Raw genomic sequence first — 21441 nt, 5'->3', positions numbered from 1 at the left:
TTTATCAACACGTAACAATATGAAAAGAGTAAAAATCTTAAAAGTTGGTCTGATTAGCTTATTTGAGAGGGACATCATACTTAACTCAAACCTTGAAAACGATTACTAAATGTATATTTTTAAATCAGTTTGTGAATCTGGGTAATCCGGGTGTAGAACTAAATCATCGAAGTGATAGTGATGAAATGGTATGATGGTATTTCGAACCATGAGAATGGAAATGAATACAATAATAAATATGTATCCTTTTTATCCTACTTCATCATTATCAGCTGTAGGATGTACGCTGCTGAACATGAACCTCCCCCAAATATTTCCAAATCGACCTAATGAAAGCAGTCCGCATCCAGCTACTTCCTGCGACTTTTATTATGTATTCTATCCACCTCGTGGATTGACGTTCGACCCTGCGCTTGCCAGTTCGTGGCCTCCACTTCATTTATTGCTATCTTACTTAACGCGTTAATAAATGCGTATCTTTGATAGTATTGTAGAATCAACAAGCAATGCTCGATCGGTCAAATGCTTATTTCAAAGGGGTGCTAAGTCAGTGTTGCTAAATAATTACTTTCTAAGGAAAGTGAGTGAAAATTAAATTCTGAATACCATAAAAATTGATAATAATATAACGATAACTGAGCAGTGTTTGAAGCAAATTATAACCGCATAAATAATTTGTAACTCTAAAAACTACTATTGTAATTTGATTAAACTTTAAGTATATCCTGCCTAATAAAAAATATTATCACACAGGCATTGTAATCTTTCCAATTCCCGTTTTAATGTTTATATACACATTAAAATATTTTTTAGTATTCGGTACCTAAAAAATAATTTTTATTTGAAATTTGGTAGAAAATGAAATTCGCCGAACATGTAAACTCGTTCTGTAGTTTAGGTCCTACTTCAATTTATTATAATGTTGGCTGCAATGACACTTGAAGTACGGTGTCGAAAGGATTCGATTGAGCTCTGCGAAATATCGGGTTTTTCAAAAGATGTAATACCTATATCTGCAAAACCAGTTACAAATGTTATGTCGTCATAGATAACGCAGTGATATAAAATGTGTAATAATTATAGGGCGCACGTACTCTTCACGTTGTGTATTTTTTATCGCACATTCAGTTCAGTGTTATGATCGCGTCATAGCGCACGGTTCGCCTCCTGGAGACAGTCGATATTATGCGGCCCGAAAACGAGAACTATATAACAATACAATTATGATGCCTATGGTGTATACAGTGTACGGTTTTGCGATATTCTTTATTGTCGCGTGGGTGTGTCTGTGGTTGATTCATATAATGGCCCTTTCTTACTGCAAATGGAAGCTTCATCGAACCGTGGACCGGTCGCCGCCGGAGCAGCCGTATCCGGGCGTGTCGATCCTGAAGCCGCTTACTGGCGTCGACCCCAACCTTTTCTCCAACCTGGAGACATTTTTCTCACTCGATTACCCAACGTACGAGTTGTTATTTTGTGTGGAAAGCGACAACGACCCAGCGGTGATGCTAGTGAACAGCCTCCTGCACAAATATCCTCACGTGGAAGCGCGGCTGTTCGTCGGCGGCATAAATATCGGGGTCAACCCGAAGATCAACAACATGCAGCCGGGCTACCTGGCCGCCAAGTACCCCCTGGTGCTCATCAGCGATGCCGGCATTAGAATGCGCGACGACGCGCTGCTCGACATGGTGCAGCACATGGGCGAGGATGTGGCCATCGTGCACCAGATGCCATTCGCATACGACGCGGAGGGGTTCGCCGCCGTCTACGAGAAAGTGTTTTTCGGCACTTCGCAGGCGCGCATGTACCTCGGTGCTGACTTCTTGGGCATCAACTGTCATGTCGGCATGTCATCGATGGTGCGCCGGTGCGCGCTCGAGGAGGCAGGCGGGCTCGCCGCGTTCGCGGACTACCTCGCTGAGGACTACTTCATGGCAAAGGAGATCACGTCACGGGGGTGGCGGATGCGTGTGGCGTCGCTGCCGGCATTGCAGAACTCCGGCACGCGGTCGGTGGGCGCGCTGCAGGCGCGGCTGACGCGGTGGGCGCGGCTGCGCATCGCGATGGTGCCGGCCACCACGCTGCTGGAGCCGCTGAGCGAGTGCATGCCGCTGGGCGCGGGCGCAGCATGGGCCGCGGGCCAGCTGCTCGGCGCGGAGCCGCTGCCTTTCTTCCTGGTGCACGTGCTGGTGTGGTTCCTCTCGGATTGGTTGATGCTGTGCTCGGTGCAGAACGGCTCGCCGCCGTTCTCTAAAGTGCAGTTCCTGCGCGGGTGGGTGTGGAGCGAGTGTTGCGCGCCGTTTGTGCTCGCGGCGGCGCTGCTCAGCCCCGAGATCTCGTGGCGGACTCGCAGCTACCGGCTGGACTGGGGCGGCCGCGCGCACGAGCTCAACCCCAAGCTCAAGTTCTGAGCTTGTTCTCTCACTCATACTCAAAAGCTTTAATTTGGTGTCACCAGTGCGGTAAAGTGTTGAACACCACTGAATTTCGAATGTGTGTTTATAACGTATTTAGTATTAAGTTTTTTTTTATTTTAATTACAAATATTTCATAGTTTTGAAATGGGTGATTGATTGTTGCTTTTGTTTTAGAAAGATTTGTACATTTATTAAAGTAACGTGGAACGTTTGGTTTTGTATTTTTCACAAGAGGAACAGGTGAGCAAATGTTTTTGTTTGTTGTGTTTCCGTAAATGCTGATAATGTGTTGTGATACTGTTTGCTGCAGTGATGAATCACAGTTTATCATGAACATTACGAGTGACGGTGCACACAAGCTGTGACTCACACAAGTGACAAACCAGTGTGATCCACAAAAGAATTTTTTTGAATTCTCATTTTGAAAGCCTGATGCCATCTGCTATTTAAACTTAGAATCACAAAGCTATTGTTGCAACAGAAGTATAGCGAACCAATTAAATTGATATATTGTAAAACTCAATGGATGTTGAGATATATAAGTAATTTATTTATGTGAAAACCAGTTTAAAATTACCAATGTAGATGGCTAGTTTAACATATAAAATGTACCTGCTTACAAAATGGTAAAAGGAAAACTTTAAAAGGAGCTAGACAGGAAGTGGTATAAGGTCATCTTGTATTTGCAAATGTTTTGTGAATGCATATCATGGAGGCAGGCCTTCCATGCATAACATGATGTCTGGCTTTTTATCTTGTATATTTTTAACATGTGATCATGATTGACACTAACACGTAGTTTGCAGTTTGATTCCTGTGTTACGGTTAGATAAAAAATTTTGTATTTATATCCACCGATGCTAAAAGAATCTCTGAAGATTTTTACAATTTGTGCATTTAGTCTGTATAGGCTGCTGGTCATTTACTGCCAATTACACTGGGGTAGTGGAGGTTAATTATATTTCCATATATTAGTCATATTATGGTGAGATTGCAGCTCTGAGGTGGCAGGTTTGAACCCCAGGTTGGCCAGTGATATTGGATATTTCTATCAGCCCAGAGTATGGAATTTGTGCCCGATATAGCCATGACTTAGCTCCTATCACATCTGTCTGAATACACATGGCGAAGATTGGGTGTACCCGTTGCGCCTATACGTGGCGAAAATTGGGTGCACCCTTTGCGCCTCTGCCTACGGCTTCGTGTTTAAAGGCATAAGTGTCAACTTAACTCAAACATTGATAATGTGGCTTCCTATTCGTAAAGTAATTTTCAAAAGAAGTTCAGTACTGGAATTCCTTAATCAAAGCACCATGTTTTTCACACACAACAATTTGTTGTAGATTAGTTTATGTCATCACAATCTACATGTTTTTAATTACAGTAAGTTTAATGTAGAAAATAAAACACAATTACATCTCATATAAGATTATGTTATGGTGAACAAAAATAATGTTATTTTATTATAATTTTAAATCGTATCAAAATAGATGTTCAAATACCTTATTGAAGGTATAAGAGAGATCAACAAAAAAATAAAGGCAAATAGCTTCTCAGTAATCAATATAATTATAAATCTTGTCGAAAGAGAAGTCCAAATACCTTTTAGAAGGTATGAAACAGATCAATAAAAATGAGAAAAAAATATAATTAAAAAAAGCTAAAAATAATGTTAGGTTCTTGGTTATAAATGTTTTAATTTATATTTACATTTAATATATGTAATGCTCATAGTCATAGCACATTAGTACTTACTACATCATAAGCCTACTAATCTATTGTGACATGTGAACGATTCAAATCAAGTATCGAACATGGGTAGCATAAAATTAGTGCTCAAAAGGCCAGTAGGCTATTTACTCAGCACTTATAGAAAAAATTAAGCGCGTAATTTACCTGTCTACCTATCCCTTTGGAGTGGTACTGAAAGTCGAGAATCAAATAAGAATAATACTGATGACAATATTTATTGATAGCAAATAAACACGCTTGTCCATATCATCGATCCTTGTGCTTAAACAAACACACATCACGCTTTAATCGGAGATGGAGTAGGCAGAGCCAGAACCAGGGCACCCACTTTAAAAGGGGGCGAGTCTATTGCCATATAAGGTACCATTTCCAGTCTCTGGTATTGAACACAAAAACTCAATATAACTTGACCTTACCCAGGTTTAACCCGGGACTTCAGCAGTGTCGTACCGCGCAATACAATGAGACCGACGTTGTGTTTACTTGCACGTCATCAAACGTTGTGTTGCGAATAATGATATGTGAATTCAACCCACCTGTATCTATACATTAATAATCTTATGCTCACCCATTGTTTTTATAATACTGCATTCAGACAGAAGCAGTGTCTTAAGACCTGTAATCTGGTTTTTCGAGAATTGTAAGACGTCTAAAGATATCAGTGGTTTTGAGTCCCGGCACACGATATTTATAGCTTTTGCTCGCGGCTTAAGTCTTCCCGGGATAAAAAGTAGCCTATTGCATATGCGAACAACGTAGCTTTCTATAAATAAAGAAAATCATAATCGGTTTAGTAATACCTGAGATTATCGCGTTTAAACAAACGAATCCCTTTCAGCTTTATATATTAGTATAGCATTATTTCTGAAATTAAAACATCTTGCGAACAACAGTTTTTGGATAAGTCCAACGTCTGATATTTACGTCACGCTTAGGACAAAAGTACAAATCGATTCCGAAACTATCATTTCTGCGCCAGACGCTAAGGGGACTGGCGTTTCAGTCTAGCCCCGAAGGTCGGTAACGTAATGTGAAAGTTAAACACGCCTAGTTGCCTAACTGAACAAAGGAGTCCGAGCAAATAATATTCACGCTTATTTATCTGATTTTCAACCCTCCTGCGTAGATATTAGTGTGGAAATCTCAATTAGTTTTTCCTTACACCACCTGCATACCTTACTATAAATAGTGGTTGGATGCGGGCTGCCCAAGACCGGCATAGTTGACCCTCACTTAGGAAGGACTACGTTCAGCAGTGGACGGAGAGGCTGATTGATACCTTTGAAGTTCTTTAAAGGATTTTGAGGGTATGTGAAGTCTGCTAATCAGCACTAGGCCAGCGTGGTGGAGTAAGGCCTAATCCCTCTCAGTAGTAGAGGAGGCCCAACAGTAGAACAGTAAATACATTGCTGATATTATATATTATGCTCTATTTAGACATCTGGTCGGTAATGTCTGGCTAAAACCCAGATGTTTATGTAACTGGTTTTTCTAATAATATCTAAATTAACAATAATACGAGTATTAAAATATGTGTCCGGGGTAACTATTTCGTTCTGTTTAAGAATCGAATCCAGAACTTACCGGTACACTTCACAAGCTCAAGTGTGCTGTCAATAAGGCGATGTACTTGAACTATTTTAAGGCCCTTCATATTGGTGGTACTCAAGTTTAAGTATACATATAGTTTTGCTTGCTATTTCGCCTACATACAAACCCGTCATTATGATATAAAATATATAGCTATATTATGATTATGATATAAGATATATAGCTATATCCTAGTTTTTGCTCGCGGCTTTCGAGATATTTTTTTTCGACTTACTTGATATGACCAAATTACACAAAATCATTATAAATTGTAGCCTATGTGTTTATTCATATGTATAACTAATATTACTGCAAAGTTTCATCCAAATCCGTTCAGTAGTTTTTTCGTGAAAGAAGAACAAACATACATACACCTATCCTACAAACTTTCTCATTTATAATATTAGTAGGATTCAGGGATGTACTATTAGTCAGAGTTTTTAATCATATATCCGGAGATTATGCGACAAACAATGACACATTTTACCTTTTTATTACGTCAATAAAGATAAAATATTGGTAGTGTCATAACTTTGCGCCACTCGTGCTTGCGATGCAGGTTAAGTGGTTAATTGCGTGCATTCTTGGCGCATAATCAGTGCAATTCAGGTGCATTTAATGACATGATTTTTCAGCGACCTTGAACTTTACTGCACTAGCGGTAAGGACTGCCTAATTATGTGGTTACACTTCAATGTCTATAATGGCGTTATTTTATTTTATTGTTTACGGTTATATGAAAGTGGTTTCTAAATATTTTTATGTATAGTCTACATGAATAGCTTAAAATAATTAAAAACTAAATCGCCTGTACGCGATTAGTTTAATTAATTTCTTTTCCATGTGAAGTCAATTAAATCCCTTCTATTATATTTTTGTGGTGGGTTTTTTTGGTAAGAATACAAGAGTGTATAGGAGATTTGAAGTTGCGAATTTGTTCTGCTACCTGCTTATGTGAGTATGCAATAAGAGTATGCATATGCTTCATAAAGATTTAAATACTTTTTGCGCCGTTTTCCTTTGTTTTACATAATTTAAAGTTATACCAACTTTCCGAAGATAAGTACATCGCGTATTACATTCGAAAATGGAATTCCATAGTTTTCAGTTCAAATACGAGTTCCTCTGCTTTGTTCGTAAAAAAGTCCAAACCAGCCACATACATAATCTAAATTTAATAATTGTGTATTATAATGAGCATAATTTGTATTCTATATTATTATATTCGCAGCCAACATTCAAATGTGACACTGGAATCAAACTTAAACTTTCATTTGTCACTACGCTTATTTTGTAGAGGTCATTAGAAAAATAGTCGAACATTGCAACGATAAAATTTGCAAGAACGAAATGGCGCCGAACAGCTGATAGAAACCCATTGACATTGTAAGAATTTAAGTAACCTCAAAGTAACAAAGTAGTACATATGTGACGTAATTTTTATACTTTTTAACCTGATTAACCTTTTTATATTAGCAACAACTTTTTTTACGAAAAAATGTTTGTCTTCCAAAACCTTGAGACTTCGGCCGTAGAAATTATTATTTATTTGGTACAAAGTACAGACCGGCATAACAAAATTATTTTTAACCGACTTCAGCAAAAGGAGGAGGTTCTCAATTCGATTGTATTTTTTTTATGTTTTTAGTTATGAATATTTATTTTGTGCATATTCAGAAACAAGTCAATAATGGACCGCGGTTTGTGACTGTTTTTCTTAAAACAATGCTTACAACAAAACAGCGTATAACCGCATTCTTGAAGATATCTATTCAAAATTTATAATAGATATAGAAAAAGAAACAACATATTTCTGCAATACGTTATCTTTACTTTGGTTATTAATTTTTTTTTATAACGTGGATTTTATTCATTTACCATTGCCTTAGCTTTTGTTTTTTGTTAAATTGGCTCCGATAAGTTAACTAAGCAATTTTTTTTGCCCCGGTTACCTTCTGTAAAGTTTTACTCCGCCACTGATACATAGGCTGAAAATGGGTGCAGCTGTTACGCTTCTGCTTACCCTTCGAGGATAAAAGCCATGTGTTAGGTACGCAACATTTTTGTATAATTTAACTTTAATATATATGAGTATTTGAACATTATCAAAGTACAACTCACAGACGTTGCAAACGTATTATAGGCCGGGTACTCCAGCCCACACTAGAATCACGCTAGTCCTCATCAAAATACAATAAAATATTCTGACCACAATATTTTTTGAATAAATTGCATCTGTGCGGTTTTAAAATGGGTAAATCAGAGGTCTCAAAAGACCGCTACAGATGATATCATCAAAGGAAACTACGTAAACACTAAAAATAACGTCAGTGTTTTATATGTTATTTGTGATGATTAAATTTTTATGTAAAAATAAATGTATTGTGGATTGGAGTCCTTTGAGACAAAAAATGTTGATAGATATTGTACGTGAGGTCATTTTTGTCACGTTATCTTCCAGAAAAATACCAACTTTTTCATAAAACAGTAATATCGACAATATTGGTGTCTTAGTCTGTGTCACTTCTTCAAGAGATGGGTTTTGTATGCCAATTTTCATTGTCAAACACATGACGTACGTTCCTTGTTTTGAACTGTCAAGTATGGCATAGTCAGGTCCCTGATAGTGTCCAGTACGCCTATAAAAACCTACTAAGATGGCTCATCGATCCTTTGCCAGCCTTCATATAGTATGGATCTTCTTAAATGTCTTATTTTCCGAATAGACCTAAATCTTTCATTCATGATGTATTTTCTAAGGAAAATTTATGGTTTATTTTTGCTGTTGAAGACATTATGTAATAAATAATAACTATTAACAACCAGATCTAAAGTTATGTCTTCAGAAATTTTAGCTTTAGTTGGGTATTAAATAATGTTATGTAAATACGTAGGCTCACTAGTGATTGCCGATAAGCGATTATAGACTTTAAATATGTTGACTTATGTAATTGTTTTTTTTTTATTTATTATTTTTATGAAGACAAGGAATTTTAACTAAACATTCCATAGACCACTTCTAGTCTAGTTCCTGTTTTTACTTAACCCGGACGTGTAAATATTCCGGTTTATTATAATGTTAAAAATAAATTGTAAATAAAAATATATGTAAATATATATATATTAGAAATTTCTTCATAAATACGCAAGGTACGCCTCTAAAATGCTGTGTTGGTAAAAATCTAAGCAAGTCGCTATTATGTGTTTGACGTAAAATTACGCCTTACGACGTAAAAAAATACTTCATACCATACAAGCATATTCAATGGAAAAGTTATCAAAAATGTATATGTCCTTCCACTAAAAACTAATAAACATGGCGGCGCTAATCGTCTCATGGCACTCATATAATATCGCTGTCCCAAAATAGCACCTTTATCAGACTGCTTTAATTAAAATACTTTCGAATAACAATAAACACAGATGTTAATCTACAACAATTAAGTATTTTTTAGATTAAGTTAAGTGTTTATTTTAATTTAACACGAAGTCTATTAAATATCAAAGATCGTTTTAGTGGGTCCAAATTTCTTCATAATCGGACTCGGAGTTTTAAACAATATTGACCATTATTTAGCTTCTTTCACTATACTTTTATGGACTTATTAAGGTAGTTTTTAATTCTTGAATTTTATGTTCTAAATAAATTCTCCTTCCAACGCAAGAACTATCCGACATTCTACATTCGTTCATTAAGACGGACTATACATTGTTCCATAAATATATTATAGTAGTACATAAAAATGATTTAACATCAAACTATGTTATAAGAATACTTTGTTCGACGTAATTTTACGTAAAACACTACACATCAAAATAAAGCGAAAACTTTAAATACGAATAAATGTTCAAAAACAGCGCTTACTGCTCAATTGTACAAATTTTACACTTTGTAAACAGCTAAAAGTTTGGCTTTCAAGGACTTAAATTGATTTCTATCAACACATCCTTTCTATTTGACGTCATGTCACGTCTTAATTTACGCGGGACGTATAACGCCGTCAAAGCAAATTGATTATTTGTATTATAAAATCATAATTCGACGGTTTTGACGTGATGTATCGTCAATTAATTTGTTTAGTGCGAAAGGATTAAGTATTGTAGGCCTAATTATACAAGAATTTAGTATTTCGAGCCGCACAACTGACCAATCCAATAGCCATGAATGTGCAAAGTGCTGCCAGGTTAGCGAGATGTATTCTATGCCGCTTATTCATATACGTTTTTTATCTAAGGACGGAGCATTGCTGTGATAACAAGTTGTTTCTCAGTGCCAACGACATGGCAGCCTTCGCAGTGCGTACGCATAGAGCCGTTGTGATTGGCTAATATTGAGATACCAATTGAATCTAGTTGGCGGTCAGATAAACAAAGTTGAGAAACAGACTTGTTATCAAAGCAATGCTCCATCCTTAGATAAAAAACGTATATGAATAAGAGGGTTAGTTAGTAACATGAAAAATATGTAACCAATTTTTCCGGAGGCCTTTTTTTAGGCATGAATTTTTGTTTTTAGTACAATAATTTCCTTTTACTAAAGCTATCTTCTATAGTTCAAGACGGAAGAAAACATTCAAATTGACAAAAATATTAAAATTCGGTATTAATTTGGTATGCACGAATTGAAAAATCTTATCTATCATATGTTTAAAACCTATTTACCTGGCAGCACTGAATGTATTATACAGATGTAAGAATATGAATAATTTAAATGTGATATCATGGGCCATATTTTTTTTAATTAAAATTTCGCATTTCTACACGTTCAATTTTGTAGTCAAATTAAAATATAGAATTAATTTGATTTTTTTTAAAGTATCTTCTAGAACACATGTTTTGGATGTAAATTATTGTGCAGGAATTATTTTTTCCTGTTATAATCTGTTGCATACATGATTGTAACCTGTTTTCCGTTTAATAAACAACTAAATATCGAACACTATTATGAGGTATGCAATCATGACTTCATGTTATATAACAGTATGGATCTTTGATATATTTTAGAGGTTCAAGTTCATTGGTCACTGATAAAGGGGTCGTACATTAATCACGTGAAGCTAGAAAGGGTGGGAGAGATCTGGAAATAAAATCACGAAATATCACAAGGGGGTAATGAGATATCTCATGTATTTATTTTTCGTTGAATGCGCAACCTAATCTAATAATTTTAATATACTGTGTTCCAAAAAAAATACACATGATTTTGGGTAGGGGCGAAGGGTGCTCTAAAACCTGACCGCATATCACTGTTACTAAAAACATTATTAATGGCCGACCCCAAAACCCGACATCTCTAAAGCCTCATACAACTTCAATAAACACTACAAAATTGAATGTTAAGGATGTACCTCATACCTGTTCTCCATTTAAATTATTGCAGCTATAAACGCGCTATGCTATGATCGGCTACGATTTTATGGCTTTTATGTATAATTATGTCGTTTATTCAAAGAATAAGCTCCCAATAAATACATTTTAGTTTACATCACATATGAAAACCGACTGGTTGATTCAAATTGGAAGGTAATATATCTTATTTTTCATTGGGAGTCTCTTTTCATAATAAACGACATATTTATATTTCTTTTACATATCTATTCCTGTAAAAATGTATATAATTTTGCTAAGAATTGTTATATTTAAAAATCGAAACACCAAAATATTTGCTCATTCAGGTCATAATATTGTGCTACATTCAAGGTAAAACTAAATACAAGCAAATATCAACCTAATTTACAATTATTCTTGTATTTGGTATGTTGGTATGTCCTAGCTGTACTCAACCATATATTTAAATGGCCCAAAAAGAGGTTAACATAAGTTATTTAATATATTTCAGAATTAAAGAACGTAATTAAATATTAGCGATCTATTTATTAAATATATATATATATATATATATATATATATATATATATATATATATATATATATATATATATATATATATATATATATATATATATATATAAAATAAATATTTTTTTATATATATATATATATATATATAAAAAAATATTTATTTTAAAATAAGAATTCACGATTAACTAAACGATTTAATTCTGATGCGGTTAACATGCAAGTCTTGATTTTTTTTTAGTTTTAGTGAATTTTTGGTCAATATGCATATCTCATTGGGCCACAGGTTGAGTATAGCTGGAATTTCCTAACAAAGCCATTATTTCGAAATAAAGTAAACATTTTACATTTAGTTTTTTCTTCCGTGTACTATAAGTATAGATCACATTTCTGTTAATCGAAATTTTTCTTCTCAAAACTGTAACATTCAATAAAGCTCATCCACTAAGCATCAATACGCAACGTAGCAGCTATGTAAATCATGTAACAAGAAAAATGCGGTTGCTCGTAATTGGCTTACCTTATTCGTTTCGTCCTATATTTGTTTTGTTTTTGATAGCTGTGAGCCACCCAAATATATTAAAATAAATAAAAAGCACTATCGCTAACTCTTAAGCAGTGCCGAAGGGTGAAGTTTTTCGAAAAGGAATCCGAAAACATATAAGTCCTAATACAAGCGGTCTTCAAATCATTCTAATGATAATTGAAATTTACATAAATTACGAAAGGGAGGCCTGCAGGAATTGAGTTATACTGACCTTTCGCCACTGCTCTTGAGTATCCTTTGTTGCCTACCGCCATCGTCAACTTTAGTTCGGTCTAATTAAGTTCCGAGTAGTGTATCAGATACTATTTTCAGAGACTGGAGCCTCATGAAGATGAGTCATTTATTGCTAGCAATTATTACCCAAAGAAATGACTATGAAGATATAATGGCGAGTAATTGTTAACCGCGTTGATGTATACCATTTGACAGATGTTCAAAAAACGATTATTTGTAGCAAAATTGCATCGTCTTAATGAGGCTTAAGGATTAATTTACAATGATGTGCAGTGACCGGCGAGCATTATGAACTTTATTACTAAAATACGTAGATCATAGAAGCTGAAACGTAGAGTTCAGGAAGCTGATTGCAGCGTAACATCGCAGTCATTCCTTAAACTTAGGCAGATTTCGCGTAGGTCTTTGCATCGCCATATAACTGTCATACCAGGGGTATTTTGATTAGTTCATTCCAGGAATCGGATTAAAGATTGAGATTGGGATCAAAACATAGTTCTTATTACCTACCTATACTTCCCAGCTCCCCTGGTCACTAACTTTAAACCGAACAAAAAGATTGACGATTGCTGTAGTGTGAATGCTTTATCTATTGTAAGCCCAAAAAACCCTAATATAACTTAGATTTTTGATAACATTCATCCGATAAATAAAAAGATCATTGCCATTACAGATAGACGTTTATATGATGTGATTATATCATGATGATAATTGTTTATTTATTTTTTTGTATCTTTATCGCCTTTATATTATTCGTATTGGAAAACATCCCACCTGAATGAAACTTAATGTTCATAAACGACTGTTGTAAAATAATTCTAAATGCAAAGTGTACAGGGTGATACTCTCTTAGCACAATATAATAATTACGAACATTTTTATGTTTTATTTACAATCGAAAACTAATGAACACAATCGCTATCGGATCGGTATCGAGAATACCAAGCTTTTGCAGAGGTACAATAATTATAAAAGTGTCTTGCAAAAGTAGAAAAAATAACATGACACGCTTCTAATGTATCGCGTGTCCCGCCATTTTTCTCTCCGACTCCGAATGAATTTTCCAATGCTCTCGCATTACCTATCAGGTTCACACGCTCCGATTAGCTGAGCATGCCTGTCGCGTCATCGGGAGCCTATGGCAGTGAATTCCCGAAGTAACCCGAGGTTTGACCCGAAGATGGGTATGCCCGTTACACCAATTAAAAAATCATGTTTGGGGCCGTTTAAGTATTACGTAACACAATTTGGGGAGACGGGGTCTCGTACAAAGCGTTACGTAACATTGTTTTTTTTTATTTTAAAACAATAACGAAGGTATTTTAGCGACTTAAGGTATTTTTCGTAAAATAATTGTGAATATTACAAAACAAATTGTCATTTTAGAGTTACATAACTTTTGGAGGGGGGGCGGGGGCGTATAGGAAAATGTTACGGCGCGATACATGAAGTGGTGGGGGGATCATAAATCTTCAAAAATTGCGTTACGTAATACTTGAACGGCCCCTTTGGGTATTCCACACAAACTTTATCCTCATTAGATCATTATCGCGATCGATCTGAGAATACCGATTGGGATTGTTTATTGAACTCGGCCGTATGTGTAGTGTGCCAATTAATATTGTTTTCGTACTTATGCAGTTATTTTGGCCTAATTAGTTCGATAAATTGTCCTCAATCCAATACTTTTTTTTACGTTTATGAAGTTCTTTCTTTACATTATGTTGTCAGTGGCTGCCTTAGGGAAGGGGAAATCATGCCACGCGTTTAAAGAGACCTCGCCAGTCCAACTGAGGACCTTTTTTAGGTATAACTGCGACCTTACCTACGAAATTGTAATTAGGGACCTTTTTTTTTGCTTGCCCGGGTCTCGCGTCGTCTGAGGCCGCCATTGACAATAGCCATAAAGAAGCCATCGCAAAAATTTCCCATCAGCCGCGATTGTCTATCATACAAATTAAAGCTGGATTCTGAAATTGAAGTAAGCACTAATCCACAACTTCAGAAACATTCAAATAGACATCAGATTCTATTTTAACTATTTGTAAATATATTAGTAAGCCTGGACTAGGAACCTATAAATGGATTTCCTCAAGAAACAGGAGATATCCCTTTGCATTATGGTTTTATGTACCTTTTGAATTTGTTGCGCGGTTCGACGTCATAACACGTCCTATTTAAAATTTTTCTCTTTACGCTATGGATATTACAAATGGAAAAGACGTTAACAACAGCATTTAAAATTGGTGTTTTTAATAAATAACTGGTATTTGTCAGTGGTTGATTTCATTCTCTATAATTTCAAAATTATTTTATATTATACTTTTTGTTATATTTCCCCGATTTCCATTATTATGACAGTATTATATAATTAAAACCTATATAACACATAATTTTATATAATCATATACATTACAATTAAACAAATCATTACCACGAGACAATCAGATTTGTTGTTTTTGCAATTTAAATGTCGCATTAAAAATAAGATTGCTTCTACATGAAAAAAAAATTGTCTATGAACGATTCGTATTCTGTTAAAAATTTAATACTAATGGCTGTTTGAAGGCTGCGTGATTCGTGATCTAACCTTAAACAATAAATGATTCATACAGTTGACAGCTACACTTTCAACGAAAGGGACCAACGTATTTTCTTTTAAAACATTTGAATATAATTTGCTAAATGTTTGTTTTGTTTCAAAGACTGGTAAATTTTATTGCGTACCTGATATATGTAAAATATTATAGTACCATATGTGTATAAATAAATCATAATGACGACAACTGTCTTATTATTTTAATTTTTAACTGAGCGTCAAACATTTTTTTATTACCTTTTTAGTTGTGTCCTCAAGATAGAGAACTGGATAAAATCTAAGGCAGAGAAAGTACCTGTACAGAATATTATACAGTTCATTGCTTATAACAATGAGAATATGTTTTTTTTTCTTCATTAAATACCTCACTTATATAAAAATTTGTTTACCTACAAAAAAAGGCCGCGATTAATAATTCATCATTTTAAAATTGTGTCATCGGATGTCAGGTTATATTAGAACTATGTTTATATCATAACTGTAAAGCGCGAAAAATGCAGGATACCGGCAAGGCAATTCATGTGACGAATTTCTAAGAGAATATCAAACATATAACCTCAAAATAAAATTTAAAAACGAATCCTATATTTTTGCTTTTATGATCTATCTGTGGTACGACAGAAGTTATCTATGGTATAAGGTATGCTGATAACAAGGAATTTCTGGAGTACAGATCGTAATATGTATTTTTGTTGCTAAATACATAACATCGTCGGTGAATTCAAAAGCGCGGGAGCGCCGGGCGCCACGCGTTTACGTGAGTTGTAAACCACAAAGTGACGGCACCGAGGATTAAGAGCGACTATCTTATTATTCCGCAGTAAAGAGGCAAGAAATGACACCCCGCTACCGAGCTAGATGAGCCCGCGGTCTGCCTTCCAATGTCATCACCGTTTCTTTCTGGCCCGGGGCCTCGCTCTTCCAAGACGGGCCTCGTACGATGCCTTTGATCAGGACCTTTTTTTGCTCCCGGGTGCAACCACGCACCGGCTAAATTCGCCCCTGTTAATCGCCATCGATATCGGTTCTAGATCAGTTCCATGTATTGAACCTTATGATTATATTACTTGAAACTATATTACATAACTTTCCTTTAAATGCTGTGTTCTTCAATTAAAATAAAAAACAGTTTTGTTGGGTTTTAAAAGGCAAAAAAATCTTTGAGGTGTTTCAAAGAAATAATGAGCATCTCGTTTCCTTTTAAACGAATATGAATCTGCCGTTTTGTAGTTTTTAACATAATTATTTGAAAAGTCTGGAATGTCGTAATTGCGATGACAGTTTACCTGCCACGTTTATTCTGAATACTGTTTGAGAAAAGAGCGAATGGAAAAGATTCATGCAATATAAGTGCACGGGTTTGCAGTTGCAGGCAGTCAGGCAATGTGCGTTTTCTCCGAACCGGTCAAAATCATTCCTAAAATGATAAGGTTTCATTAAAAATAGTTGGGTACTTCAACACGGACAGCCTTGGTGGCGTAGTTGTAGAACATGTGCGGTACCGCAGCGCTCTGAGGACCTAGGTTCGAATCTCGGGTCGGGAAAAGTGATATTTAGGTTTTACTGCTCAATATTAGCCCGGAGTCTGGAATTTGTATCCGATATGGCGATAGACTCGCCTATCACATCATGGGACGGAACACACTTTGCGTAATGTGGGTGACCTGGTTGCGCCTCTGCATAGCCCTTCGGGGATTAATGCGTGATGTGCGTTTAGATATTTCAATCTTAAGGTTGTGGTACTTGGTTTTCGTATCAAAATGAGTCATCTGGTATCGTCCGATTACGGACGCAAACTTTACGACGCCGCAACGTGCGTTTACGCGCGTATAGTCGCGAGGTCTGATAAGCATATCGTTATAGGATAAGATAAAAGTTCTTTTGCTGATATCATTTTTAATTATAAAGGATTTAAGGTTTAAGCGCCTTTAGCCAAATATTATAAAAAAATAAAACGGATCAAGTTTGGTTTTAACTCTTCGAGCTTATATAAACACTAGCTTTTACTTGCGGCTTCGCCTGCGTATAAGAGTTTTCCCGGGATAGAGAGAGCCGATGTCCTTCTCAGGGTCTCATACTATCCCCATACCGAACTTCATCAAAATCCGATGGTTAGTTATTGAGTTATTAGTATTCAGACAGATAGATAGATGGGAGACTTTTATTATATATTTTTAGACATCTTTCAGTGTATCAATTCCGTCATTCATGTTTGTTGCGTAACTTTTAACAGTTTACGCAGCGCACGCTATGTAAGCTCGCAATAGATAGTAATAAGATTTCCCCGTTTAGGCAACATTTCTCATCGATTCTCCGCCCCTATTGGTCATAGCGTGATATTATATAGCCTATAGCCTTCTTCGATATATGGGCTATCCAACACTCATTTGTCAATTCGAACCGTTAGTTCTTAAGATTAGCGTGTTCAAAGAAACTCTAGCTTTTTATAATAGTGTAGATGTAGCAATACACAAATAAATATTACCATTATACCTATATATAGATCAATTGGGTGAATACCGATTAATTATTATATTATCACGTGTATAAAAATGTAATTAGGCAATATAATCTAAATACAAAAAGTAATTGAACTTGCTTTAAATATTTTAACTTATTATGATAGGTTGTTATCACTTACTTACACTTACTTAATAACTAGCATGCCCTTGGGGCAAGAGTGGGCAATGCCCAATCTAGGAAAGGCATCGCGTGATGGAGACAGTCCTGGATTTGTAAATTGGCTGTATAGGCAGCTGCCTATGGGCGGCGTACTCCTAGGGGCACCAGATTTCAGAGGACGCTCACTCAATTTAATTCATCATTCGTTTAATTAACTTTATTGCTTTCCATAATACAAACAAATGGAAAATTATTAATTATATAAGAAACCTACATACATACATAAACCTATCTACATGGGGCGGCGGAAATAAAGTGGCCTACACTCATAAACATATAAACCTGGTACTGGGTGACGGTCTTTCGTGTAATTCGGCCTGTTTTGTGTTCTTTCCGACAACTACTTCTCCAACGCTACGCCAATATAGTTATAGTTACTTTGATTTAGTTCCTGGCCCCACCTGTGTTAATTGAATATATACTGGTTACTAACCTACCAATCAGTTTTAAAAAAAATATATTGGATCAATCTAGAAGTATATCCATTAAAAAATGATAAAACACACGTCTAATTCAGAACCTTGTTTTCTTGAAGTCAGTTGATAACCACTATTATTATCAGACCACCAGTACAACGAGTTTTTGATGTGACCCATATTAAAACCTAAAATTCTCGACTTAAATAACATTCTTATTTTATTGGTACAAACCAGTTTTTTACTCAAAGTGAATATATCGACTTCTTGGTGTATCAGTGTAAATACGGATCAAACATGTCGACAAAAGACCTTAATATATATTAGTCTAAGAGCCGTAGAACGTCGACCTTCACCCATCTCAATTCAGCTCCAATTCTAAAATTTTATAGCTTGGCAGTAATATTTTATGTACGATTTTGTAATTAAAATATCTTACTTATGATATCACTTTCGATTGATTAACAGATCGGTGTAATTACCCATATTTACTTACCTGTTAACACCTGTTTGCCAGATGGCTATGCACAGAAATAAGTAGGCAAGCCTACCTAGGCGTATTCTGTGTGTTAAAAACTTTCAATTGAGATGAAATTAATTTAGTTATCATGAGTGAAGGTGGTGAAGAAAAATTGCATAATATTAATAAATAGTTATGAACACTTTACGATAAGAAAGTTATCATAGACTTGTTTGTGAATAAATTATATTTGATAAACAATATGTCTCATCGAGTTATCAGATGGGTGAAGGTCGACCGACAAGATTTCCTTTACTATATCGGTCCATTATCTTTGATGTGTCATCCTCTCCCAGTGGCCATCCTGTGATGTTCGTAACCCGTTAGTCGGTTGCCCTTAGCATGGTCACTTAATTATTCAAGGGTTGCGAGCGTCTAAAGTGCTCACTTCAAAGTGTGTGTTTGTATTGCTGACCCTTGTCGGGTTACCAAATGTATCTATATATATAAAAATCAATTGCTGTTCGTTAGTCTCGCTAAAACTCGAGAACGGCTGAACGGATTTATCTTATCTTGGTCTTGAATTATTCGTGGAGGTCTAGGGAAGATTTAAAAGGTGAGAAAAATTCGAATAATTGCCGGGAAAATCCTCAAAACAGCATTTTTCTATTTCCCATACAAACGTTTTCTAAATAAAATGGAGAGTCAATTTGTAATTTATTACCGCTGCATAAAGTTCAAATTCGCGTGCGCGTTGGAGGATCTAATATCGCGTTCTGAAACTCAACAAAAGTGAGTGAATCGCGAATGCGACAAAATTGCATAGTCTCAAAATACATAGTACATAAATAGTGGTCGGCTTCGAGAAACTCAATTTTAGCTAACTTCAGTTGTTAATATAATATATAACTCAAAGGTGACTGACAGTGATATATCAAGGAACAGCCCAAACCATTGGACGGATCGGGCTAAGACTTTACATGCATAAAGCTACTATGACGTAGGCATCCCTAAGAAAGGATTTTGATAAATTCTACCCTTAAGGGGATAAAAATAGGGGATGAAAGTTTGTATAAATGTTCTTAGATTTTCGACTGATTGAACTGAAATTATAGATTGGGGATAAAATTAGTTTGAACCTATAAGTACCGGGAAAATATGTAGCAAGACTTTTATCAAACAGTGGAATTTTATCCTGGAAAACACCTTCACGCGGGCGAAGCCGCGAGCAAAAGCTAGTATACAATAATAATATCAGCTCTGTATTGTATACTGTCCTTGCTGGACACGGGGCTACTCTACTACTGAGAGGGATTAGGCCGTAGTTGACAACGCTGGCCTAGTGTGGATTGGTAGACTTCACACACCCTCAAAATTCTTATAGAGACTTCTCATGTATGCAAGTTTCCCCACGTTGTCCTTTACCGTTAATGCAATGGGTTTTATCTTTACGGTCGGAATTTCATAAACGTTATTATCTTTACAGATAATCCAATGAAAAGTAAATGTTTGCATGAAGCAGCGCTCAAACACATGCGTTGGTGACGCAGGACGCAAAGTCGCGAAGACGCGGAGCTTCAGCCGTGCTGTGTATGCTTCCCCCTAGATATTAATGATACCTTTATAGAGTCATATCCATTTGTTGCAATTACGGGGCTTCTAATCGAGTGACAACTTGACAGCCATGCAGGTAAAAAAGGTGTCCTTTAATTAGAATTTCGGTAATTGCAAAAAGACGGATATAAGAATAATTATAAAATAATAGTTAGCCAGAATAGTTATAAATAACGTTATAACTTATAGATAACGATGTTCTAAAGTCGCGCCTGTCTACAGGGCTGTCGCGACGTAGACGCTCCCCACATCGTGTCCGGTGACGTACCCGTTTCCCGTGTTGACGACGCGGCAGTCTACTTACAGCCTTATTCTCAACCTACACGTAGTTATCTAATAATAAACTTGCATTGTTTATTTTCAAGTAGCTTATTGTTTCAATTCTTTGGTGATATGACAGATTTTTGTATATCCCGCTGTGATAATTACGATTGTTGTAGTTTACTATAGCGGAAATATCGAGTCATTGCAGTATGTAGAGCAAATTATTTTTTATCATACTTACCAAATACCTATTAATTATAATAATATGATATTGCTAGCTTTTGCTCGCGGTTTCGCCCGCTTGAAGGAGGATGCCGGGATAAAAGTCCGGGTATATATTTTCCCGGAATAGAAAGTAACCTATAGTCTATACTCATACTTATAAACTTATAACCTTCCCAGGGTCTTAAACAATCTCCATGTCAAATTTCATAAAAAGCCGTTCAGTAGATTTTAATAAAATCGATAACATACAAACAGAAAAGGGGACTTTGTTTTGCAATATGTATAATATACAAATAAGTTGTAACTGGCGAAGTTGTTAGAGCTACAGTAAATTTCGTTACTATGTCACTATACTGTTTCTTGGAAACTAGTTGACGACTGTGTAGAGCGTAACAAAATTGGACTGAGTATAGGTAAAATGAGATTATGTGTACATTAAGAGACAGGAAGTGTCCAGTTTCTCACCACAATTCTGACTTGCGGTTACTGGCGCGTATTTAAAAATTGTCTCAGTAATACTTAACTGATACTGAAGCAATAGGGGACCGTCCCATGTTTGATTTTGTACATTATTCTATATGTATTAGTTAATAAAAAAGAAAAGAAAACTGCATAAAAATTGGTTAAATAAGCCAGTAATTCATATTTCAAATATTGCAATGTGTAGAAGTTGGCGCGTTGTGGAGATATCGCTTCATCTCTTTCTTTCACACGCGTCGCAATTCCCGATGACGTCACATATTGTTATTGCGCCTTTTCATGTGTCTTGTTACTTA

The 21441-nt window shown here is 35.8% G+C and overlaps 1 protein-coding gene across 1 annotated transcript; it reads left to right on the top strand.

The window, feature by feature from the left end:
- Window positions 1-932: 932 nt before the first annotated feature.
- Window positions 933-6224, top strand: LOC115442995 (ceramide glucosyltransferase). The gene has a single exon (XM_037440723.1). The coding sequence runs from the start codon at window positions 1224-1226 to the stop codon at window positions 2415-2417; it is 1194 nt and encodes a 397-aa protein (XP_037296620.1). The 5' UTR covers window positions 933-1223; the 3' UTR covers window positions 2418-6224.
- Window positions 6225-21441: the final 15217 nt, after the last annotated feature.

This window comes from Manduca sexta, chromosome 4 (assembly GCF_014839805.1).
Source record: "Manduca sexta isolate Smith_Timp_Sample1 chromosome 4, JHU_Msex_v1.0, whole genome shotgun sequence".
Classification (NCBI taxonomy): Eukaryota; Metazoa; Arthropoda; class Insecta; order Lepidoptera; family Sphingidae; genus Manduca; species Manduca sexta.
This window is presented reverse-complemented; position numbering and strand designations above follow the sequence as displayed.

What these genes read in the sequence shown, in the direction of transcription:
- LOC115442995 (XM_037440723.1), top strand. Translation starts at nt 1,224, where the DNA reads ATGATGCCTATGGTGTATACAGTGTACGGTTTTGCGATATTCTTTATT.